The sequence below is a fragment of the Corylus avellana genome, chromosome 10, assembly GCF_965113065.1.
Source record: "Corylus avellana chromosome 10, dhCorAvel1.hap1.2, whole genome shotgun sequence".
Classification (NCBI taxonomy): Eukaryota; Viridiplantae; Streptophyta; class Magnoliopsida; order Fagales; family Betulaceae; genus Corylus; species Corylus avellana.
The window spans coordinates 473,668-499,973 of record NC_142499.1 but is presented as its reverse complement, the minus strand read 5'-3'; the positions used below and the strand labels follow the sequence as shown (position 1 = coordinate 499,973).

At 36.0% G+C, this 26,306-nt stretch overlaps 1 protein-coding gene across 5 annotated transcripts; it reads right to left on the bottom strand.

The window, feature by feature from the left end:
* Nucleotides 1-227: 227 nt before the first annotated feature.
* LOC132191465 (ARM repeat superfamily protein) lies at nucleotides 228-26,103 on the bottom strand. 5 transcript variants are annotated; one of them, XM_059606486.2, is made up of 51 exons: nucleotides 25,920-26,103; nucleotides 25,727-25,817; nucleotides 25,584-25,638; nucleotides 25,369-25,500; nucleotides 23,427-23,498; nucleotides 22,606-22,696; nucleotides 22,395-22,490; nucleotides 20,507-20,585; nucleotides 20,346-20,409; nucleotides 20,110-20,213; nucleotides 19,787-19,892; nucleotides 18,995-19,084; nucleotides 18,283-18,360; nucleotides 17,944-18,011; nucleotides 17,739-17,838; nucleotides 17,450-17,626; nucleotides 16,762-16,851; nucleotides 16,559-16,624; nucleotides 16,197-16,295; nucleotides 16,022-16,096; nucleotides 15,648-15,707; nucleotides 15,098-15,187; nucleotides 14,576-14,697; nucleotides 14,158-14,287; nucleotides 13,997-14,076; nucleotides 13,654-13,789; nucleotides 13,463-13,544; nucleotides 11,660-11,814; nucleotides 11,473-11,553; nucleotides 11,274-11,374; nucleotides 10,540-10,778; nucleotides 10,350-10,459; nucleotides 10,071-10,199; nucleotides 9,903-9,977; nucleotides 9,685-9,818; nucleotides 9,488-9,560; nucleotides 9,180-9,311; nucleotides 7,939-8,120; nucleotides 7,736-7,858; nucleotides 7,563-7,623; nucleotides 7,358-7,453; nucleotides 6,046-6,146; nucleotides 5,189-5,294; nucleotides 4,419-4,532; nucleotides 4,224-4,301; nucleotides 3,022-3,120; nucleotides 2,086-2,157; nucleotides 1,897-1,982; nucleotides 1,694-1,787; nucleotides 862-969; nucleotides 228-787 (listed from the first exon to the last, which is right to left on the bottom strand). In XM_059606486.2, the coding sequence occupies exons 1-51, from the start codon at nucleotides 25,957-25,959 to the stop codon at nucleotides 608-610; spliced, it is 5,202 nt and encodes a 1,733-aa protein (XP_059462469.2). In that variant the 5' UTR covers nucleotides 25,960-26,103; the 3' UTR covers nucleotides 228-607. The 5 variants fall into 5 exon arrangements, with proteins under 5 accessions (XP_059462469.2, XP_059462470.2, XP_059462471.2 ...); XM_059606487.2 differs by having other exon boundaries at nucleotides 10,350-10,456; XM_059606488.2 differs by having other exon boundaries at nucleotides 22,395-22,482; nucleotides 22,606-22,665.
* Between the last annotated feature and the right edge of the window lie 203 nt (nucleotides 26,104-26,306).

Sequence of the window (26,306 nt, the reverse complement as noted above, 5' to 3'; positions counted from 1 at the left end):
TTCTAACTTTTTGTTTAAACTCCCACGATGGCTTCATTAACATGCACCAAATACGTCAGAACACAGGAATTTATCAATTTTCCTTGAAATTTTTAACCTTTTTTTTTTTTTTTTTTTGGGTCTTGGAATTTTTGAACTTCAAATTACAAGAAGATGGTCGTACCTTGCATACCCAGTTTGGACGGGAAAAAGATCTACAATATTATTTCTAACGGAGAAAAGGAATATGTGGTATCTGTGAACCTTTCTCATGTCATATGCAACTTAACACTACTGTTACATCAACAAACCCAAATTCAAACGCTACCTTTGGGACAAAATATTAGCGTACAAAACTGCAGTTACAAGCTTTCAACAAATGACTTCGTCTCACTATAGATACACTACAGAGAACTGTACACTTCTATGAACATAGATAAAGAGCTCCAGAAATTGCCAAATGTGCTTCAATTAGCAATCCTCACTTTTTCTTGTTCATTTCAATTTCTCATAACTCTTTTTTTCGCCAACTAGAACCGATCGAGTCAATCACTTTTGTAAAGACAACGGGGACAGATCTCAAAGCTCACAAGTCAACACAATCATTTTCATCCTCTTTTAATCGTTGCTATTTCTTAGGAGACTCTGACTCATGTGCCCTTCGACTAGAGTCGGTGCGATCGAGTCGATCTACTCTCCATGAGAGTGGATTGGAGGATTTTAGTAACAAACCCAGGGCCGAAGAGCTTGTTGCTCTCACAATTGCATCTGCAGAGCGACTCAGTTTCCCTACCAAAATCCCAAACACCTGAAAGAAGGTATAATTTTTGTAAATTTGTTCAATTATAACACCCAACATCTAGTACCTACATACAAGAATACCTGTGTATAGTAACGAGATAAAATGTTCTGATCATCTGAAAGAGAAAGCATGCTACTGGAGAAGTAAACAGCATTTGCCTGAATTATTGGCCACGGTGTATCAAAAGCCTGCCTCAGCACACATGGAAACAACTCAGGTATCAATGTGATTCACTTTTAAGCAAAAGGTAACACAACCCTATGAAACCTAAGTTTTTTCCCAGGTTCCAACAACATGAACTTTACCTCAAAGTTGATAAACTCATATTTAAGAATTAAAACTAAAGATATTGCTATGATTTTGGTGGCGCACAAGAAAAAGATCATGAATATATTCCATGTATTCTCGTTGCTGCTAATCCTAAGCAAAACCTTCATAACCAAATGAAACGTGTTCAAGATGCCTATAAGGCAAGCCATAATTAATCATGAATAAATCAAGCATACCAATCAATAAATCTTTCCATGACATATTTCAGTCAAGATACTAAATATTATATATTCTTCTTCATCCTTATACATTGCATATAAAATGGCCATAATATGGAAGGGACATAAATTTCTTTCAAGCTGGGTTGTAGGACCCAACTCTAATAAGTGGAGTGTTTTTTAAGCATGTGAGAAAACATGTGCTTCTCACATGTTAAGGGACACATGTCACTTTTTTTAGAAGTTCCTACAACCCAACTTTTAGGAAATTTCCGTCCATATGGGGGTGTTTATGTTAAGATGCCGGGAGCATGAATATCTGAAACATCTACATTAACAAGAAGCTAGAGGTGACGTTAACTGAAGATGAGTGAGCAAAGATATCACTTTCTATTAATATGAGAGCATTTCAGCAAATGTGAACCTGTATTGTTGATGCCATGTAAGTATCAACTCTGGAGGGAAGATGTTGAGTAAGTTGCTTTGTAAGATCTCTGACAAAGTCCTCATAGTCACCTCTGAAAGAGACAAGGAACTATATTGTACTGTTTTCCATCATAATGAAACATCAAGGATGGATTTATATTGTTTCACAACTCAATTGTTTAAAGATCTGTTAATGCATACCGGTGATCAGAATTGAAACAATGTGTGTTAAACACAGAAACCAATCCTTGTGTTTCCAATAAGGGCGAAATCCGTTTAAAGGTATTCTGTTAAGAGAGAGAAAGAGAGAGAGAGGGAGGGTCAGTCACATTAGAGAATCTCTAGCAGGGTTCATGCCAAGAGAAAACAAAAAGGATTGTAAGAAAATACCCGGCATGCCTGTCGGACATTAATGTCATCATCATGAAGATGCAGAACCAATCGGGGGATGGCAGCATGTACCTGAGAATGGTAAAATGCAACAAAAAAAGAAAGAAGCAAATATCAAGTTCATATCCATCATGCACCAGAAATGATTGACCAATGGGTAAGCAAGTGCAAAAAGATCATACTATGCCATGTTTCTACGTAGTACGAGATATGATCAGAAAGGAAAATGCAAAATGCATGCAATGCGACAAGCAAAGCTGTTAAAAATAGAAAACTAAGTAATAGTAATTTGATATTACTTTGTGCAGACTTTGCATCATGCTCATACCAATCAGGGCTGATATGCTTTAGCTAAAAAGGCCCTTCCTCCTCCAATAAGAATGGGATGGAAGATGAGATCATGGAATCAAGACCAACAAAGTTGTGTAAAACATATTACCAATAGTTAATTGTTCATGGACATGGTAAGCAATTGAATTAAGCTTGATAACACGTGAGCCACCCCCTCAGTTAGGGTCTTCATTTTTTATTGTTTTCTTTCTTTCTCTTGAAAAAAGGAATAACTGTAATTTTACATGGACTCCGTAGAAAAATCAACGGAATCGGACAGAGGACAAACTCAAAAAGCTAAAAGATAAAAATTTAAACTCAGGAAACGATTTGAAGAAGACTCATAACTCATGGACTAACATGGTAAATTTCCCTAACAACAACACACGCACACACATATAATGAGTTAACATTTTATCCAAGAAAAGAAAATGAATCATAACTACGTCCTCAAGATACAAAAATGAATAAATAAACAAATAATATGAATAGTTCATAAGCTAGGCTGATAAAATTCAGATGTAAGTCCACAAATCCAAAATTTCTATACTAGAAAGACTAATGCCATGGATAAATGAGCTGGTAAAATCACACGGGGTAAGAGACCTGTTCAAGAAATGCCTCATGCTGTGCTCCAAATCCATAGTTGCTTAATGCTCCAAATGCTGCAAAAGCATTGGCTCGCATCATTGTGTTCATGCATATCTGTACCAAAAAAATAGATTGTCCTACTGTTTAGCTTTAGATAGCAATGGGCACACTTCAAGCTAGCATCTATGGTATACATGGAAAATGAAATGTGAAACATTGGTCAAATCAACTCTCATGTCCTAAGCATGATAGGCTGGGCTTAATTGCAGTAAGACAACTATGAATTGATTTATTTCTACTAATGCCATGAGCTAGCAAGTAATTAAGCTGTTGGTCCCAGCAATTCGGTGGAATTTCCATTTCCCTAATGAAGCTTTATAGCAAGTTCTTACATTATAAAAGTAAGATATGCTGGTGGTTTCCTTGTGTATCCAAATGACGACAAAAGATTTTTATCCCTGGGTTGGGTTAGCGAGAGAGTTCCCAGTCCACCGAGTGAAAACTACCAACATGGACATACTACAAACCATTAAAACCACCAACAACCTTGATATACATGCCCGACGTGTACAAGCACTAAACTAACAGCGCTAGCTCCTGTTGCTCAATCAATTTTTAAAAGAAGAATGCTACTCTCATGGGATATTCTTTCAGAATCACATAGAGATATACACACTGGTTAATTACCTATCATTTCACCATATTTGTGGAGCTTCCCTTTTTGTCTGTATATGAAATTTCTATAGGAGTGTTGCATATGCATAGCATTTTCCTTTTCAAGATTATTTCCATAAACTTAACAATTAAAAAGATAAATAGGGACATAATTGTCATTATTTAACTCCGATGATCTAGTGTTTTATAATCAAATTGTAGTCAATTTCTGATCTCTCCAAAACGGTGAAAAGTGCAAATATAAGACACCAAAAAACTTTCTTTAAGACATTCCAAAATATTAACAGAGAGATCTATGACTATCAGCAAGGTGGATGAAATATTGGAAAATAACCCAGTATTATTCCAGAATAACATCTTATATAAAAGATACACTTCCAGAGGAAAAAAGTCATTCAAGTGGATGGGGAGCTTCATGCAAGTGAGATTTTAATTTGGAAACATATCATCAGCTAAAGCACGATATAGTGATAACAATGGAGATATCAAGAACCAAAATAACAATTTTTTCAGTTAATATTTCAAAAAGTAGGGGAACGCACTTGAAGATTGCGGAGCCGTAAAGAAAGATTTAGCAAAATGGGTTCCACTGCTGCATCATTGGGTGATGACTCAAGTATCTAGACATGTCAAAAGAAAGTGCAAAATAAATGAATCAAGATTGCAGTGTACAAGAAAAATAACCAAGTATTCACAGAGATTGTTCTAAGAAACACGTGAATGCAAAGGGAGTTCACCTTTAGCAAGCATGACACTGCAGTTAACTGCACGAGTTCATCTAAATCATCGAGTAAAGCTAATATTACACCCAGCACTTGGGATGTATACAGCAGAATATGAATAGATGGAATCTGCACATCCAGAATTTGGAAATGTCTTAACAGTTAGGAAGAAAAGAAATCAGAAACATATGCAGATGCATATCCAGTTTTATAGAAATATAACACATCATGTTTTTGGGTACGGAGAAGCTATAACAGTACATGTATACAGCAGAATATGAATAGATGGAATCTGCACATCCAGAATTTGGAAATGTCTTAACAGTTAGGAAGAAAAGAAATCAGAAACATATGCAGATGCATATCCAGTTTTATAGAAATATAACACATCATGTTTTTGGGTACGGAGAAGCTATAACAATACAGCTTGCAAAACCAAATTAAAAACCACAATTCTCTCGACATGAAGCAGTTAACATCATAATAATTTATCTACGAAAATCAATTTTCAGCTAAAACGGTAATTTTGATCTTTTGCCAAAACATATAGAGCGTTAATGTGAGTGCACTTGGGTGCCTATGATCCTGCGCTCCTGCAAGTTGCATGCAAGTGTACATGCGCAAAACATATACAGCACCAGTATTGATCAGCAAACATTAGCAATTCCCCTTTGTCACTTGATAAATTATAAATAAATGAAAAATAAGCATACAAATAGTTCAGATTTACTCCCATGGAAATGGATTCCACGAGACAATCTTAAAGTTAGTATAACTTATAAAACCTGTACTAGTCCTCTCAAACACAGCCGTCTAACAGTTGGAGCGTCATCCGATACATGTAGACACAACAACTCCACCATCTCCTCCAATAGGGCACCAAATCCACCACTGCATTATTGAGAATTTTAAATATAATAATTTGAAATCATAGATTAGCCAGAACCATTTAACCATCATAATGAAAAGAAAGAGAAGAAAAAAAGTAATAAACTAACAATAAGCAAATGATAAAAACAATCCAACCAAGAGCTCATAAGGATCTCCAAAAATCATAAGTAATTGAAATTCAGAAATAGCTTTAAAAAATGCTCAACAGGCTCCAAAAATTTAGTGTGGCCCCACTTGATATGAAAAGAATCCAAAAGGGACAGACAAGTCAGAAAATAAGAGTACGGCCTGTGAAATACTTGAATTAAATCGCATGGGGCTAGGAGCAACAAAGGGAAGGGATGCAATACTAAAACATCATATTGAAAAATAATATCACTCCACACACCCCCCCCCCCCCCCCCCCCCTCCTTTTGTTGTAGAAAAATGGAGGGCTAGGTCGTGGGTTCAAGTCCCATCGGGCGCGTGTAACTTACCAATAAATAAGTAAAATTAATATCACTCCACCCCCATCTTTACCTTCCTAACATGACGAAAGTTCAAATAAATTTAAGAGAGAGAGAGAGAGAAGAAAAAAAGAAGACGAGAAAATGCAGCAGCAACTGTAAGATGAATAGCAACATTCACAACCTCCACACATACAATTAGAATAATAGCAATGAATACAAAATTAAGTAAATTACTTTAACAAAAAACAAAACCAATGCAAGAAAGAGAGCACCAATGTCTATGTAGACCATTAAATATATACCTATAACGAACAAATTCTGACAATGCAGCAGCTGCAGCTTGCCTTTGGTATCTTTGCTGTCGATTTAGGGATTTACTCAAAATGATACAAATACTTTCAACCTACGCAATTAACCACAAGATTACAAAACATCAGAATATTTTAGATTAATGCTAAATCAGTAAAGCCACAGTTGGCATGAATTAAAACTGAATATTTGGTCAACCTTGTTAGAATAAGGTTCAGTGTCGCTTTCAAGGTTAAAAATGTCTATGACCTACACCATATAAGCCCAACTGTTTTAAATGGAAATAATATACGCAATGAAGCTTTATGCATTAACTTTGACTTCACCTCCAGTGACTTCAAAAGAGGAATACCTCTTATGACAGGTTATGGAACCCAATACAGAATATAAAGGTTTCAACTACCAACTTCGTCAAACTTTGGCTGCTTCAAGACTAGAATTGAATCACTTTTATTTGGAAGGTAAATTCAAGCATGCAAATCATAAATAGTATATTCTAATAGAAGTAAATAAATTTTAATCTATTGTGTCTTTCTCTTGCAAACCCTTCATTTCTTATTTAAGTTCCTGTCTCCGTCTTGCAATATCAGTTCTCGGCTGGAGTCATATCAAAAGTGTCAAAACCTTGACTTTTCCTATAGCTCCAAAGAAGAAAACTGGCGTGTGACTAGATGTAAAGGAAAAGAAGAAAGTACATGTCCTATTATAGGGAAAAATAAACTTTGGCCCCCACGAACTACTACCCCCTTTACATTTACACCTCCAAATTACCATGTGTGACACTTAGATAGGTCAAACTACCATCGCTTGTCAACAAAAAAAACCACTCCGTTAGTGCCAGACACTAAAATGGATGGAACTTTTCTGTCTTTCTACCTAAAATACCCTCTTTTTTTCTTTTTTTCTTTTTTTTTAACAAAAAAAATCCATTTTAACGTCTGACGCTGACGGGGGAGCTTTTCTGACAAGCGATGATAATTTGATGTATCTAAGTTTCACACTTCATAATGTGGAGGCGTAAAAGAAAAAGGGGTGGTAGTTGGGAGGCTAAAGTATATTTTCCTCTTTCTCTTTTCTTATACAGCATCAAGCAAGGTGATTAATCACCTATTCTTTTATAGCCAACTAATCTATTTCACAAGAGCTTAGCTGTACGGATGAATCGCTTATTGGCCTATACCCAGTCACTGATTTCTCATAATTCATTTCCTTCCATATGTTATGGTTTTCACCTACCATACTAAAAATAAATGTAAAAAAATGTGTATAATATGCTTAAAGAGTATCCCATGTGATTTCCATTACCTCTTTCGGTCTCTTTATAGAAATGCAGCCAGCTATGTCTCCAATAAGATTGATCCACCTCTCATTTTCATTTTGCTCTCCATCTCTGGCCAAAATCTATACACGAACAAGAACTGATTATCTTTCCTTCCCTTAATATTACAAACTCCAACAATTCAAGTCTTCATTCACTGTATTAGATTGCAAAGCACATATGTTTGTTTACCTTTCCCATTTCAAGGTCTCCAACACATTCGCAGAAAGCCTGAAATGCAATTAGAAGAGCCCTGCAGAAGTTGAAAAAAGGGGAGTATTAAAATGTACCAAACTTAAACAACAGCGACCGTACATGATGATGGGTTTACCAAGATATATGAAGCAGTATATGCTATGCCTTACCGTAGGGGTTCATGCTGACCAGTGCTAGCTAGACCATGACAACTACCAAATTGGAGAGTAAGTTCTGCAAGAACAGAAGCATACTTTTGTTCAACAGCTTTCTTTCCAACTTTACCGCCACCTCTGCATTAACATGAAATGTTACAAAATTGTTCACTGTATAATACAGCATAAACTTGATGAATACAGCTGAATACCAAGACCTGAAAAATGCAGTGAGAGCAAAAATAGCAGCTTGCAGGATGTCATGTTCTATCTGACCATCAACAAGATGGCCAGAGTTCTCTCCTTTCCTTGAATCACCTTTAATAATTGGAGTCTGGCTAAGAACAAATATCACGTGCTCCAGGAACAAAGGTGAAAGCACTGTATGCTGGGAAAATGCCTATTAAAAAAAAGTTTAAAAAATGGATAATTGCAAAGAAAAGAAAGACAAACAAGACATACAATAGGAATATGTATGTACGTAGAGATGACACAATTGCACGTGTACAAGAGAGGGAGATAGGAAACACTATTCATTACAGGTGGCAACAAATAAAATTAATATCCACGAATACGAAACAATCACACCTCTCAAGAGTAATTTAAGCCCCATTTTTCCATCATCATTACTATATTTCTAAAAGAATAGTGAGCATATATGAAATTTGAATTGGATACTCCATAATATGGATAGGTAGAAGAGTCACCTCACTTTGGCTAATGCAACCACAAGGAACACAGATGAATAGGAATATGGTTACAAATATCTTTAGTACGCGAAACCCGATCTGACAGTCTTGTCCCAAGCCTATGATGTGTGTGTGTGTGTGTGTGCGCGCGTGTACACATACATACATAAATACAAAAGCATAAATATTGTTAAATCACAACGTATCCCAAAGGCTTAAATTGATAGAAAATAGTTAATTTAATAATTTAATTACACATTTATTGGTTCACAGCCAGAACTCCTCTATCAGAAGATCAAAACTGAATTGTTTTCTAAAAACAAAACACAAACAAACCCAAACAGGCTTTTCTGTTTCTTCCCCCAGTTTGCAGGAGGGGCAGAAAGTGAAATACTACCAAAAACCCCCACAATAAGATGGGCTTCAACCTCACCCCGGGCAGGTGGGGAATGTATGCTTGATTCTTAGACATCATGATATTGATTTCTTTTGTCTTTCAAGGACATCCTACCGATTTTTTCTATTTCTTTGCAGTTCCTCAATAATTATACCCTTAAGAAGGGAGACGATTGCTTATGTTAATGGATCTGCTTTGAGTGGAAGCTTGTGTAATTGATTATTATCTGAGTACTCAATTAAGGATGCTGCTGATATCTCAAACAATTTAGTATAATACTCACCTAGCATTATTGGTAATATCACGAACAATACAAAATAAATAATAAGTCTTACAACAACAATTTCCTTACTGTAGATCAAATAGAACTTACATAAAATGCATCCTGCATTGACCAGCCACCACGTAATCTAGATATGTCCTTTGTCACTATATCCCTTCCAGCAGCAGCCAATACTTCATTAAAAACAATTTTTGAACTAGTGTTCTCAGCTAGAGATGAAATCTTTTCAAAGTCAAGGATATGCTTAAGAGATAAAGAAACTACAGGAAAAATAAAAAGAAAAAGGCAACTGTATAGTCGATCCAGCCGAGCCAGACAGTTGAAAAAAACAGGTAAACAAAAAAAGGTGCCAACTTTAACATCAAACAGATTAATGAGTCTAAAAGAAAGAAGGATACAGCACCAAGAATTTCCAGGCGTAAATGCTTCTCAGTTACATGAATTGTAGCAGAGAGCAAAGATTGGGTGGTCCTGTTGGCATATAAATGATCAGTCCTACTGAAATTATAGCAATCTATCTTTATCAGAAGATACATGTATACAAGTTCAAAATTCTTAAGTCTTTCACTATTACACAAATTTCTAGTAGAGAAACCTTGAAATATCACTCTCGCACAGCTCATTTCCCCTCTTTGTAACAAATTCAATGATAGCTTGTAGAACCCCTTCAGCTGACTGCTTGATCTTATCACATATAGCTGATGTGCAACCATGCAGGGTAGCAACAAGCTGCAAGAGACTCAATAGTAAGAAGAACCTATTGCAGCACCAATCCTGAATTTTCAACTGTAGTTAACATAAACAGAACATCACCTCATCCTTTGTTAATAAAATACAGACAGAGGAAATAATTCTGTTGAAAACCTCTGATGGATCAATAGATGTATCCTGGTTACATAGAGAAAAACCAAATATCATCCTCTTCAATAAGATAATGGATAGACAAAGAAAATAAATACAAAGAGTTTCCAATGAACCTACACTCTTCAAGATGGCTATAACATCCTCAAGGGAGGACAAAGCACCATAGGACACTTCCATATCCATACCAAAATTAGAAGCTGATGGCCTTGGAAGCGAAAGAGAGATGCTGAAGAGTTGATCAAGGATCTAGCCAAAGAAAAATTGAGATATTTTACCAAATTTAAGAGAAAATCAAAAAGAATAATTACAGAGCCTATAAACTTCCAACTATGATGATAAGTAATGCAGTACAGAGAAACAACTGGAGACCTTTAAAGTTTCCTGCCAATCACTTACCAGGGCAGAAACTTTTCTAACTTCAGAATCAGTGTCTGCACAACGTGGAAGATACATGACAACCCTATCTCCCAAACACAATGCTTCACGACTTGGCAATACAAATGCTGCTGGAAGTTGGAACAAAAATAAATGGTATAAGATAGTGAAAGAAACAAATAATTGGGAAGCTTTCAGGAAACATCTTTACATGGTAAGTTGGAAAAATTCCCATGTATAGCACGGTCAACTTGCTTGCCATGTGTGCAACTTCCATAGCAGCCCAATGTACAATATCCGCTGATGCAGACCATCCTAAACTTGAGAAGCATCTCATGCACTGCACGACAGCCTCTTCTCCTTTGATACTCCATAGGTGAAGAAACATATTGATCAATTTGTCTCAACATATGTAATAGTTGCTCTGCCCGACTTCTCCCATCTTCTCCACTAAGTGTTAAAATTTTGATAATCAGAAGAGGTATATATGGTCTCCAAAGAAAAACCTATTAGTATACGTGGCCAGTCAAAGTTATATATACAGTTCTATGTAAATGGCGCAAACTATAAGACCTGCTTCTTTTCACTCTTTCAGTAAATATTAGATCACTAAGAAGGGATCACCTATAGGTTTGTAAAAGCTACCAGGTGCAGAGAGAGAGAGAGAGAGCGATTTCTTAACATCACTTGTGTTCAAGCTCAAAAAGCGTTATTATGCAAAAGGTCACACACCATCCGGTTGAAGTTAAGAAACTTCAGCCACTGAGAGTGCTACACGTGATTAAGACTCCTTGTTCAGACATTAGACAAAAGTAACAACAGAAACAAATTATGTCAACACTTAATGTAATGCATTTGACCCAAACTTCTAAAGACAAACAAACTATAATGTTTCAGAAGAATAAGCAGTTCAGGAAAAGCATAGCCCTCTTGATTATTGAATACCTTGTTAGAAGAATTGCACACAAAAGAGTGATAAGGTTGTCAATAAGGGGATTGACAACATCTCCCGGATCATTTGGTAAAGCAAAGAACCCCAAGGTGGCCTGCCATATTTGTCAAAGATTCATGACAGAAAAACTCTACCGACAAATAAAATTCCCATTGTTAAAGGCATAGAATCTCATTTAACAAAATTTGGTACCTTCATCACATGGTTTCGTGTTTCAATAGTTAGTTTTGGCTCCACAGAAACCAAGGTGGTGCAGGCACTTAAAGCAAGGGCCTGCAGAAGCACCCCAAAAAGAGGAAAAATCAGAAGAGTTCCAACAAAAGTTCAGTAGAAAACATATCTGTAGACCTAGACATAATAATTTGACCAAGTAATATACCTGAGTGCGGAGAAGTTCAAGATTGAAATCAACAAAGCCTTCATTGTCATCTTGAGCCTCTCGGCCCATTAAGGTCAATATATAATCAAGCATTATATCCCTTCTTTTCAAAGAAAATGATGCACCATTCTCCGCAGCATTAATGACAGCACGACCTGCATTATCAATGTTACAATAATGCCATCATCTTCATAAGATTGATTATAAGCAAAAAGAATATGACATCATTTCAATAGTTCAAAACACGCCCCGTAGAACATGACATAATACAATTAATCAGTATCAAATTTCTACTGTAGGGTAATGCATAGCATATAACACAAATGCCAAGTGATGTGTAATTTGACTAAATTTGGCAGCTCTTATAAAGAAAGGGGCAATCTTTACATTCACCAAAAGAAAATTCAACGGGTCCCAAAGACAATGTAGGATCAATAAAAAGAATCCTGAGGCTATCTATCTTATTGTTTCTTTTCTTGAGAATGTCAAAGATTGACTCAGCTCTAAACTCCCATCCTTGAACCCTTCTAAATGCCTATGGGCCTCGACACTTCCTGAAATATTTTGAAAGTAATCCTCAACATATCGCATGATCCACACCTGACATATACATTACACAGGATCCACTCTTGATATATCCATTACACGTGATCCACCCAAAGCTTTCCATTGTTGCTTACCATAAAATCTTGAGACGGAAAACAGCATGTGATATTTTTCTTGCACAAAGCGGCTAAACCTTAGAAATGAAATTATTTTCCACTCTTCAATTGTCCAAAAACTAATCAGCTCTCTGCCTTGTTGCAAGTTTCATAGTGATTTTATATTTCTCAAGATGGTATAGCCAAAACACCATATACATTTTAGTGTCTCTCCCTTACTACCCCATGTGTAGGTGTGTGCATGCACTCTGATATGCACACATGACATAAACAAGCATGTATAGCAATATATTGATGTATATCTCCTTCGTGATAGTTATGGAACTTGATGCTTGATAATAAATCACATTAATTTCAACCCTTTTCTAGAAGGGGGGTCAACATTTGCAAATTTTTTATTAATATTATTGTGATTTTAAACCATTCAGATATACTTGTTGAAAGCAAATCAGTTTATTCTATTTCTCAACCTTTTAGATACACATTAGCGAAAGCTTTAAGTAATAATCTCAACCTTTGAACCTGACGATGCTATGGGTATAGACATCCAGTGAACAATTCACTGAGAGTACCTCATGAGCATAGTATCCTTGTACCATATAGTCCATACCCCATAAAAGTTATTCCAACCAAGTCCATCACCACACACCTTTCTTCATATTTATCAAAAGAAAACACAAACAAATCAAAATTCCATACAAAAAAATTAAAGCTAATTTTTTTTTTTTTTTTTTTTTTTTTTTTTTAAAAAAAAGACAGCTGAAATCCATTCGTAAACTTCCTTTGATGTCAAATCAGTGACAAAGAGACAATATCCACATATCCATGATCACCCAAGATTTTTTTTTTTTTTGATAAGTAATTGTTGTATATATCAAAAAGCGCAAGCGCCTGTACACAAAAAGTATACAAGGAAACCAGACTAAACCCACAAAAACCCAAAAACCCAAATAAACCCAACAATAAACCCACAGAAAACCTCACGAATCACCCAACAACCCATAAAACCCGCCCAGGGCACTACAAGGTAACACCCAAGATTATAAATGCAATATATGTGTAGAAAGACCAAAAAGCTGAAAAATAATAGCAGCCTGCTGCAGGATGTTGAGGCGCCATATTTCACATAACGTATACAGACCTAGTAAATCAATTGCAGTGATAACAGCCTGCTTTGCTGTAGGATGGCGAACATTAAGAAGCCGTGAAAGCATATTAGTCCCCTACAAAGGAAATAAACTAATCAGAGACAAGGCAAACCAAATACATTAATCCAAGAGTGTACTCAGATCTCCATGGTGAAGCATTAGGAGAAAAGACAAGATATCATACAATAAGTGCATCTATCCTGGCTTCAATAACTGTTGATGGAGCATATTTTGCAGCGTATCCATACATTAGAGCCAAAGCAGCATGTATATCATCTGACTCTTCTGTTTTAAAGCTATCGGAGAAAAAAGATAGGAATCTGCAATAGATGAAGTAATGAACTTGTTTACTTGAATATTCTTAATTGATATACAATCACACAGGCATAAGCACACATACATAAAAAGTGGGAGGGGAGAAGCACATTAAAATTCAAACGAAATATATGTATGTTTGTGTAAATTTGTATATAGCCAAAAAAAGAAAAAGCAAGAATACATTTCCATCTTATAAGATAGGAACAAACCTTTGAAAGATACTTTGCCCAATATTATCCAGAATTTCTTTCAGTTTGTCCAACACAGTATCCAAGTGGGATGCTGCAACCTGGAAGTGATCAAAAGCAATAAATCATAAATGCATTACACAATGGAAATAGTAGACAACACAGACTGAACTCTAAGGTACCAATCCCATGGCTTTGGCCAAGCCGAGCCTGTTCATAGGAATTGCAACGTTAGCTTGTTTATACATCCAATCCATCTTATCACGAACATAAGCCCTGTCATTGACCTTTTGAAGAAGCACACCCAAGCATCTGCAAGAAGAAAAAAAACATTTTATACACCCCTCCCTAGATCGACGGTGATGTACCTCACTTGGGTTGACAATGGCCTTAAGAGGTTTCTTGGAAGGGCCAGTAGATCTAGAAACAAAGATTTATGTGCAGGGAAATACCCTATACATCATGTATTCAACAAAAACTTCAATGAGAAGAAAATGAGAGATTAATGTCTCTTCCAGTGCACAAGAAAGCAATATCAAATTCAATTGTACATCCTTGAATCCAGTAGAGCAAGACGGAATAAAAAAAAGATATTGATACCGATGCAGAAGTGCAGAATGTTCATCATCAGAAGTATAAAGCTCATATTGTTTGGTGAATGCATTTCCCAAAGATATCACCCAGTTGGCGTCTTGAATTACATCCAAAGATTCTGCAAGAAACTGTCACCCAGAAACAAAGACATACGTTGAAGATAATTGTAACAAGTAGGTAACTTAGTTTCCCAGCACATATCTACTTTTGGAGGAACTTAGAAATATGTAAACTCAGTTTTTTGCAAAATTCGAGTTATATTGTTTTGTCATGCACCTAATAGAAGTATACAGATTATACAACTTTCAGAAATAATTTAGACCATTTTGCTGGAACCACTTTGTCGCTTATTTGGAAGAATTGGCTTCAAGTTCAAATGCCGTGGAAATCAAACTCAAAAAATGTGATTTACACGTCATTTCCAACATCCCTCATATGAACTACAATGGAATTAAAAGATGCTAATCAACTAGGCTGATGAGAGGAGAAACAGATCATCTGAACAATTCAGAGTCAAAAGAGACTTACATTTATTATCATGTCATCCCAAGTCTCTTGATAAGAAGGATCCTGCTTTAGGTCTTCTGTGTCACTAACATATGCCTTCATTTTCGGAATCTAGAGCTTAGTAAAGACAAAAATTAATTAGATTCTAATGCAAAATCACTTTATGTTACTTTGTAGGTGATATAACAGAGCGCAACAAGATGTGTACATTAAGAAGCTTAACTGCAATGGATCTTGTCAATTTGTTAATGAGCGACAAGGACATATACTAGGAAATCTAAAATGTATCAAAGTCCTATCACAATTGACAAAGATCTCCCTGATCTCACAATGAACTTCAATGAGTGAACATAACCCACTTTAACCCAATACCATGGTTAAAGAGATTTTAAAGAGATCTACTAATGTTTGATATACGGTTAGCACTTTCATTTATAAATAGAAATTTTATTGTATTTTGGCATCAAATACATATATGTGGCCGCAACAATTCAATAGTTTTTTCACTCACCACAGAATAGTTTGTATTCATTAGAAAGCTCAAATCAGTGTTGTGCGCATAGTAATATACCTCATCTTGCCAAAACATGTTGATATTTTTTGGGAAGAGAGGAGCCAGATAACAAAGAACCTGCAAGTCAATAAAAACAAGTAAACAGATATTTCATCAATCAAGAATGTTTATTCAAGACAGACAAAATTATGTTAAGGAGCATGATAGTGAAAACAATATCATATCTCATATGTAATTCGCAAAAACACGCACAATTTCATATAATTTCCAAATTACTAAGCTAAAGTTCCAACCTTTGAATATTAACCGTATAAAACATATCCAAAGGCTATCCCTTACATTGAATACAAAAAACCTCCACTTCTATATATGTTGACATATAGAAAGTGCATATACATATTTTACACTGGTCATGGACAACAGATGCCTACCATCAAAATATGAGTTGCCAGCTGCTCCCTTGCTAAAGGATTATGCAAAAGCACCACCAACCGAGCAAAAAGCTCCTAAACACATGCGCACCACTCATATTGCTGAAATTACTGTGATATAGTGGACAAGGAAATAAGAAACTAAATTCATTATAAACACCAGCAAAGATTATACCTCGGGATTTGGAATATCAGAGCGAGCTTTACACTCACTAAGCATAGTATCGCTATAAGAAGATTTATGCCTGCACAATTCTGAAATACATCTGCAAACCTGTAAAAGCGACAAGTATGTGTTTGATTTTATGGGGAAAAAACAAAACACTATAGAACATCAAGCCATCATTGACACTAATTGCATCATAATTTCAGACATTAACAGTTTCTACTCCCAACAAGAAAAGGCAGGATCACATTTAAGAAGAAACCCACATAAACACCAGAGGTATACAGGGAAAGAAACATTGAAAGCCTGAGAACAGAAATCAATTTCCCTGCATGCAAGGAATATGCAACGAGTTGTAGAAAAAGTCTTACCGTGGCAGCTGCTCCAGTATAATCTCGTGGAATAATCATCTTCAACAGAAAAGGCCAAAGAATATGCTGTACAATCATATAGTATAAAAAGAAAGAGGTTAGAGTTGGTTTAGCATTACCAGTCATGAAGAAACCAAGAACCCTCACTAAAGGTAAACCCAACACTAAAATTTAACATTGTAGAATTCACAATAATGGAATACCTCCATTTCAGGAATTGTGATTGTCAACAAAAGAAGACCTTTCTCACAGATAGCTCTCAATTCCATAGGATAAACTGCCCCAATTTTCACCTGAGAACAATGAACTACTGTTAAATGGCTATAATGAACAGAGGCAACTAGATTTATGCAATAATTCTGATAATTTAAGGTAACTCGAAGTTTCGAAGATTGCGAGAAGAAGAGTTTGGAGCTACAACTTTGTTTTCTTAAATCACTCTTTTGAGTGGATCTGTTAACGCCCTTCTCAATATCTCTAATTTTGTAGATTTCTATGCTCTCTTTCATCGTTCTTGATCTAGTTGGGTGTTTCTTCTCTTGTATACGTCTTGTATACTTGGGTTGTGCCCCTTGTACTTAAATGAATTGCTTTACTTATCAAAAAAACAATTAAGGTAACATTAGGCATCTCTCCCATAAACCTGACTCAAAGCACTATCTATTTTCACTAGAAGAACTTACGTGCACAATATCTTGGAAACTGGAAACAGTGTGACATCCACTGGTGTCGGGTTTAGCAATATCATCAACAAATCATCCTTTTTTTATAACTATATGATCTCATCATTAGGGCCATCGGACATTGTGAATATGAAGTTCTCTTCTGACATTTAAATCTAATCAATAATGAATATCAAGTTTTCTAAAAAAAAAAAAAGCAGAATTAAACCTCCAATCTCTTGTACTGGGGAGGACTATATGTGCTGCTAGACATAAAGACTTCCTTGGAGCTCTGAAGCTCACTTCTATCTTGATCTGGTAGAGAACAATGCCGCACAAGATATTCAACAAACAACTCCCCAGATGGACCAACCAAGTAACAATGCGAAGCCATAACCACAATCAACTACCACCAAAGCAAACAGAATTTAATTAGAAACAGGAAAATTTTACTAACTGTGTCAGAAGAAAAAGGAAATAAGAAGAAACTCTAGGACTATCAGCTCATAACAACCTACCTCTGCGAGCACCTTTCGCACACCTAAATTTTGCTCATCTAGCAAAAAATTTACTGCTTCAACAAGTAAAGGCCTTTTACTGTGCCATGCTTCAGACAACCTGCAATAGAGAAGTTATAAGAAATGCAGTTCCTGAAAGAGAATAATTTTTTTGTTATAAGTTCCTGTATAAATAATTATCACAAACAACAGAAAGAGAAGAAACCTGGGCAATAGATGCTTTAAAACACTAAGTGCACCAAAAGTCAAAGGTTGTTCCTTCAACCTGCATTTCTGGTAGCAGAAATATGCAGAAAAAAAAAAAAAAAAAAAGAAAAAAAAAAAAAGGCAGTATGTTAAAATTTAATAAATCTTAGAACTCCTGCAGGAAAAGGGCACAAACTTATAACTTTTCTTATTTTAATAAGAAAAGGACACCATAACTCTGACCAACAAACAAGTAAGAAATAAGATTATAATCTTTGCAGAAAAAAAAAATAATAAAAAATAAAAATAAAAGAAAAAAGGAGAGACTTTCGTAATCTAAGCTGGAGAGGGGACTCACATTCAGAAGGAACATGAATAAATCCTCAGAGTATACAAAGCCAACTGTCAGAAAGCAGCGCTGGACCTCATTATATGTCTGTCACAAATAAAAGTGCATTTGAATATAAAATTCTAGATGGCTAGTGCAGGATTAGAAAAGCTATCATCATCAAACAGGAGAAACAGCACATTAACATGACAAAAACAGCTTAAGACAAGAAAAAACAGTAGATGGAAAAAGGGAATGTCAGAAACAAAAAATTCAGGCAAGTGAACGTGAACCAAATAATAACTCACCACCAACCCTACAAAGAAGAAACAAAATGAAACTATTGGAATTCAACAATTTGGAAATTTGGAAAAAGTAATACACCCCAACACTAACTAGAACAAAGAAAGTTATTGAGTTCGTTTGGCAAAACTTTTTAGAGGGTGCAAAACAGGTACCTAGCAAATAAACAGGTACCCATTTATCCTATACATGTAACTATTCTTTATGACGCCTAGAAGAACCTTATTATAAAAATACATGCATAGGATAAACGGGTCGTAAACGGGTCATGTTAGGTACCTATTTTGCCAGCCCTTAGGAGAGTAATTTTGAATATTTTGTGAGTGTTTTGTGTTTTGAATTGTTTATTAATGCTTTTGCCTTTTTGGTAGAAAGCAAAAAAGCTTGGTCAAAAAGCCAAACAGATTTCAAAGAATTTATACAAAACTGAATTTTATACCTTCAGAGCCACTGAGAAATCTGAATGCTCTTTGCTGTCGCCATTTATGCAAACCACTGGGAGAAGTGTTGATAGAATAAATGTGAGGTCCTGTAAGCCATCCCAAGAATAAACCATCACTAAATAACTTGTTTTTGCATAATATTTGCAAATTATAGGAACAATCAGCAATTTCTGCATAGAAAAAGAAATTGTAACAGATAATAAAAAATACTATGCAGACATGCAAGAAGAGTTTATACCAAGTATAGGTAAACACAGCATCCTCTAGATCCCACAAAATACACAACGGTGAATTCTACACCCTCCCCAGCCTAAGAAACCGCCTATATCTACTTCTGCAATCAAGCGTTTTGCCCTTCCACATAGGTCAACATGTCGAATTTTAAATGGAAAAGACCACCATTCCATCATAAGATAAAATCATAAACGAGATGACAGAAAGGTTGCTAACAATGTTATGAAAGCAACAAATCTCAGGGTGATAGTGACAATCCAATAAGAATTTAAGTAATAACCAGACTTGAAATAAGGAATCATGTTTCTAGGAACATTTCCTACAGCTCTCTTAAAAGATTGCCACTTCTCCCAAATCACCCAAAACAAATAAATTGAATCCTCCCTTACTTAGAAATATGTTACAAGGCCAACTTACCTAAAACACAAATTACTATAGTACACAGATACAGTCAGGATTTAGGAATACGTATGCTTACGTCGAATGGAATGTGTTAAAGAAGCCCCATAAATATTAATAGGGAAGACAATCAAGCAGAATGAAGAGTGCATTACCTCAAAATCAAGCAAAGGAGGACCACTTTCTGACAGCAAAGAGGCATTTAAGAGACTGTGGAGACTACACGTTGCCAGGAAGGCAATATCTTGATCTTTTTTATATCTGATTAACATAAAACAGAAAATTGCAGTGTAATCCCTGTTTTCTTTTATCCATATGCATGATATGGATGATGGTATTTGTATGTGCATGTTTCTTAAATGTATATGCACAACACGAATTCACAAAACTACTACACAGACAATAGGAACAAAAATAAAAAAAAGTGCAGCATTGTAAATATACAGCTTGAAGAATTACTAATTGCAACCAATCTTACAATTCCAAAATTGTAGGGACAAGTCTGGGTAAAGCTGCCTTTAATTGCGTACGGGTGACAAGGCCAACCATCTGACCTAAGGCCTCCACAGAAGATATGCGCACCTGTTCCAAACCAAATAATAATAAAAAAAACTTATGCCAAGTTATAGTTGTAACTACAAAACGAAGGTTCAAAAAGGACATAGAGCAATAAAATGTTAAGCAGAAAAAGAACAAAAACTTTATTTTGCACACCTTTATATCCCGTGAAACTGCCCAAACTCTCAATAAAAGCTCAAAAGCAGAATTCAGAAATGACCTGCACTAAATGACTTATGTATTTAAGATAGAACATACTGAAAATATAATATGGGGGAATAGGCAAACAAAGTAGTAAAAGCACAAATTGATCTCACATGACGTCACCACCAAGAGGTGAATCCGAAGGAAAGTCCACGCTATATTGCCATACAGCCTGACACCAGCACTTGAATGCTGGAACAGAATAAAATATATTACAACTTGGCAGGCTAATACATGTACAAGAAAATATTAAATATCTAGAGCAAAATCAGCTCTCCAACAAAAAATAAAGGTGTAGAATATTCTAATCACATGTTTGTAACACAACCGAAACAAAAATATCAAATAGAATGCTTTGCAAACAAACTCCCTAAGAACGTCTCATACGATCAGAGACAGGGCAGTGTTGTAATGAATGGCAAATGATTGCCAGTCATCCAATGTGTCCATTCATAATTTTTTGTATGGTCATCACATAGCTTGCTGCTCACTTGCTGTCTACTTTTCATTACTCAAAGGGAGGGAATAGACACAAGCATTTCTCGCTTATCAGCGGGTGATAAATCAATATATGGGGAAAATTTATTCCATGGGAATGACCAGTCTCAGACAGTCTCAAGTTGGTTGGCTATGCTCTTTTCATAGAAAACTTTCCAGAAGGTCTTCATTTTTTTTCTTATGCCCAGGAACAACTCCTAGGTCAAACAAGAAGAACGCAGGGATATAACAAGCAGCAAGATTCTCCCTTTAAGGCCAACTATAACAAGCTCGCAACTCTAATAGACACAAACAGTATGCTCTCTGCCCTATTTGCTTCCAATGCTGTGTTTAAGAGCACACTTTTACTTTTGCTAGGAGTACGAAACAAAACGTTTGCGTTGAATTACTTAAGCTCAGACATTCAACATAAAACCTTACTTAAGAAAAACAGTGGACCAAGTTAACCATGGTGAAGCATGCAAGTTAACCATAAGACCGTTAGAAACTTATGTACACTAACTTTTAACTAACAGGCTTGGAGATAAAGGCGTTCTAAGTTCAGGATTGGGAGAACTGACCAAAGGTTCTGATACAGCCTCGGACAGATTTAATAAGTGAAGCGAGATGGTAAACAATCCACCAACCTAAGCCAATGAACAAATTAACTTTCTCTTAAGTAGCATAATTCGTATTCAAAATTGACAAAGATAGTTGGAACCAATGACATTTTTTGATAATTGGAACCAATGACATAAAAAGAGGTAATTATAAAATTTTCTTTGAAGGTTTATTTTGGTGACTAACATTGAGATCCATTATTGAAATCCATTTCTTTTCTCGTGGATTGCTCTTTTCGAGTTGTTTGGTGTTGCATGGGTCATGCCTCATAGGTTGAGCGAGTCCTTGGAGAGTTGGAGGGGACAATTGAAACGCCAAACTATTTTGAAAATATGGAGGTTGGTTCCTTTGTGTTTAATGTGGGGTATTTGGAGAGAGAAGAATGGAAGGAGCTTTGAAGATCGAGAGATTGTGATGTTAGAGATGAAGAAGATGAGGTTCCAATCCCTGTATACTTGGAAAGTAGCATGGAATAGTTTGCATGTTTCTAATTTTTATGAGTTTTAGGAGTTTTTCCCTTCCTTTCTACACTTTAGGGGTTATTTATGTATACTTCTTGTGTACTAAGGTTGCACCTCTCTGCACTTTGAATGAATTTGCATTACGTATCAAAAACAAAAAAATTCAATAAACATTTTTCCATAAATCCAAAGAACTTAGCATGTGCAATCACGACATGATGTATATACTAGGTTGGTCAGTTCTAGAACGCCTAACAAATCATGCAGTTTGCCAATGTAAAGCCTCATGATCCCATTCATTTGAATCCTGGCTATAGATACTAGAAAACATTGATCCTAAATAAAGCAACAAACCACAGAAAATATATCAACAACGAGCATTTCCTAGGTTTTGCATCTGGTATTAAATGTCTCAATAATGAGTAAGAGAAATTCAGCACACCATTTGCACAAATTGGCCGGTGGACATCTCTCACATTTCCAAGAATAGGCAGAACTCGTGAAAGTACACCTTTCAATCGTGGAGTGAACTGCAACACTTCAATAGAATTAAAAAGCACGGAAGACACTTCAGTTTAAGCAGAAAAGTGAAATGACAAAGAAACATCCAAAGCTGCCTAAAGCACAAAGAACAAAGAAGTTTGATGATTAACCATCAGCAGTAGCAAAGTCTGCAAGTATTTGAACCATAGCTGGTAGAGCTGGATTTGACCCTGACAAATGAAGAAATATTTCTTCCATCATCTGCCAAACCAAGAAAATCAGTAGCCATTTAATTGAAAAAAAAAAAAAAAAAGACACACACACACACACACAATGACAAATATTGTGGAAAGCCTGTGGGGAGAAGGAAAGAAGAAGGGGGGAAAGGTTAAATCATTAAAGAAATGATGCCAAGTGTTTACACACACACACAAAAAAAAAGTATTAAACACAATATTTGGCAATAGCTTGCAAGATGAATCCAAATTATAACAAACCTCATCACTCATCAGCATTTTAGATGAAATCTTAAATCCTTGCAGAATCCATTGTAATGCTTAACAGATCATGCATCACCAAAACTCACACCTTTCATCTTCAACTTTGAAAAAGTTGTTGCTCTTCGAGTGTGATACCACATGGCATTTTTAATTATAGTATTAAATAATGTGGGAGTAATACCTCCTGGTATTACAGGCCAGTTGGTCCCCTTTTTTTCTTTAATGTCTAATGCATAGCTTCCTCTTCTGATAATAAATATTCCACAACACATTCATCTTGTACATGGAAAGTTCAATACAAAAACTTTTCTACTTATAATATAGAAGGGGAATAATATGCCATCTGCCATTCATCTTGTACATGGAATTTCAATTTAACAGAGTTTACTATCTAGAATATGGAAGGGAAAAGTTAGGAAATTTATTAGAAATAATGGTATGTTTCCTACTGTAGAACCTGTTCAGAATTAGCAACCAATCAAGAAACTTACTAAGTCGGGCAAATGTGAGCCTATTGAAACAAGTAGGCCTGCTGCAGCTCTTTGCCAGTCAGCATTCAGCTCCTATATCAAAGAGAACAATCAAAGAGAATTAAAAAAAGCTGTTCCAGGGATAAGTCAATTGAGCATGACAAGATACTTGTAAATCTGAGCAGCCCCCCAACTCACAAGCTTTGATGACCAATCTATTGTATTGCATAGCATGTTGGTGACAAAGGCCCTATAATTGCACATTTGACACAATAGCCATAGAATTGCACATATTCAGAGTCTTAGAAGTTTCAACACTTCTCCTGGAACCAAACACAGTAAAGACTCAACTTAGACTTCCTGGAAAACCAAGGACTTGACTCATTTGATGATGACTCTGACTGAATTATTAGTAATGATCTTAGACAGCCGAATACTTGTAAACTTTGACTCACAAACTTTCAAAACTTAAGTTTGTTAAAATCTTTTGGCTCTGTTTGTTAACATTTAGGTTTTTTTTTTCTTTTTTTTCTTTTTTTTTTTCCAAAACAAAAACCTTTTGAAGCAATAAATACAACTTCAAGGTCCAAACGCTCATTACCTCATATGCGGATAGCGAATAATAACCACATTTATTAACTACAATAATCGCACAGATGCGGATACGGCTACCAAAAACCATTATCTGCATTTTGCGGATGCAAATATTGCTAATAACCGCATCCGCATTTTCACCCCTACTTTTGTTGATTGGGGTTTTCTCTACCCTTTTCGATATCTTCTCTCTCCCAAAATTTCTTCATAGCCTTTTATCTGTAGGTTCAAATTACTAGCCTACGCCAATCCTTAGATTTGTTCGGCATCACTTGCCTACTCTTTTTTTTTTTTTTAATAAGAAAGTTACATCACCTATTACTCGCATTGACTTGAAAAAAAGAAGAAAAAAAAAACTCTACATAATCCCCTGATCTTCCATCACTTTTGCAATGTCCCCCCTAAACTTCAAAAGCTCTTAATTTAGTGTATCGAAATTTCAATTTTTTTGCAATGTCCCCCCTCCGTTAGGATTTTCTGTCAAATCCTAATGGAGGGTGTAAAATTTCCAAAATGCCCTTATTATTTTCCAAAAAAAGAAATGGTATGGTATGTTATGGGTTTCCCCATCTTTTTTTTTTACTTTTAAAAAATAAATAAATAAATAATTAAGGATAATTTTGAAATTTTATAAAAAATTTAGGAGCATAAAAGTCATTTCACCCCTTTTCTGTTTGATTTAACCCCAAACCCTAACTGAATGGGGGGCCATTGCAAAAAATTAGAAGCTCGATACACTAAATTGAGAGTTTTTGAACTTTAAGAAAACATTGCAAAAGTGATGGAAGTTAAAAGGAGTTAAAGTTTCCCCAAAAAAAGAAAGAATGAATGAAAAAAAAAAAAAAAAAAAAAAGGCATGAATATCTTCATCTCCCAAACTGTTATGTTCTAAAAGGGAAAGCAGACTAGCTTGTTTTGCCTTCAACATTACCGTATAACCTCAGTTTCATCTTCCAAGTTAGAGCATTAAACGCCCTTCTTTGTCTACTTTGCACACAAGCAACACATGCACCTCCATTAACACTACCAATCGTGCAACAAGCTTGCAAAGGTCAAACAAGAATCAAGACAAATTACTATTAAACAGACTTGTTCCTACCTACCTGGAAAGCTTCAAAGTTTTCAACCCTAAAGCCAAAATGTTACTTAGCTAGAACAAACTGAATTTCTACGCATAGTAATTATGATCAAAAATCTCCTCTTACCCCAAGTATCGACCCAAGTGAATAATTAATATTTTCTCCAGCTCAATTATGCTTTCAGCTGCTAGACCAGCTCAAATGGCCCATGCAACAATCAACAAATAACCCAAAGTAGAAAATTAATGTTTTAGCCCAATGCAGATAGAGAATCGAGCAAAAAAGGACACCTTGGAGGTGATCATCTCGGCCGTGGCAATCTTAGCCAGCTTGGCCATGAAAGGAGGATCCACGTCTTTCTTATCCAACGCTCGAACTCCGAATGCCATCACTTGAAACACCCCGGCCATGTTTCCGAAGCGCTAAAACATGGAACAAACCCCTAATCAGAAAGAAACAAACCCAAATTCCATCTTAGAATCCAAAGCAAGAGAGAATTGAGTACCCGGCGTCCCCCTCGCGACACTGCCCAGCAGCAGTCGAGCACTAGAAGCGGGTTCCTACAATCGAAAACGCTCCATTAGCTTCAATTCAACCAAATCACTCTTCCAAACACATAATTACACACACATAGAGTTAGAGAGTTACAAGGCGGCGATGTCCTTGAGAGAAGTGGCGGAGGCCTCTCTGACCACGGGGGATTCGTCCGCGAGCAACGAAACGATAACCTGAACGGCCTCTGAGCCACCGAACAAAGCAAACAAAATCAGAAATCAGAGACTGTGAAAAGAAGTACTTACGCAAATTGAAGATAAAAGGATTGTTGTGCAAACGAGAGTACCTGGCGCAGGGATTGAGCTTCCCGCGCTTGACGACGCCATGGAAAATGGGGATCGGAAGAAGAGAGGAAAGAGATAGAAATGAGAGAGTGAAAGAATGAATTGCAAGAAGAAGAAGAAGAAGGCGACACCGTAGTTGGGCTCAGAGAGCAGAGACAGCGCAGCGCTGCTGGTCGGGACCCACCACGAAATTTCCAACGTAAATTTTTTAACAAACGTAGATTTTTGACTTTATAAATGCTCGTTATTGTCCCACATCGATAAAATACGAAAATCGTAAATAAAGTTCTTTCACGTAGCACAGCTCGCATCGAGCTCGATCGGTAACGTGAGCTTGCAATCTAGTGAGACATTAACGTAGCTGGAAGTATTGGCAGCTCGCTTTCCAA

Coding starts and splice junctions, on each gene's coding strand:
- LOC132191465 (XM_059606486.2), bottom strand. CDS start 25,959: ATGGCGTCGTCAAGCGCGGGAAGCTCAATCCCTGCGCCAG. Junction 18,361..18,994: donor ATTTCTCAGTGGCTCTGAAG/GTATAAAATTCA, acceptor TATTTGTGACAG/ACATATAATGAGGTCCAGCG. Junction 7,859..7,938: donor GCTCTCACTGCATTTTTCAG/GTCTTGGTATTC, acceptor ATGTTAATGCAG/AGGTGGCGGTAAAGTTGGAA.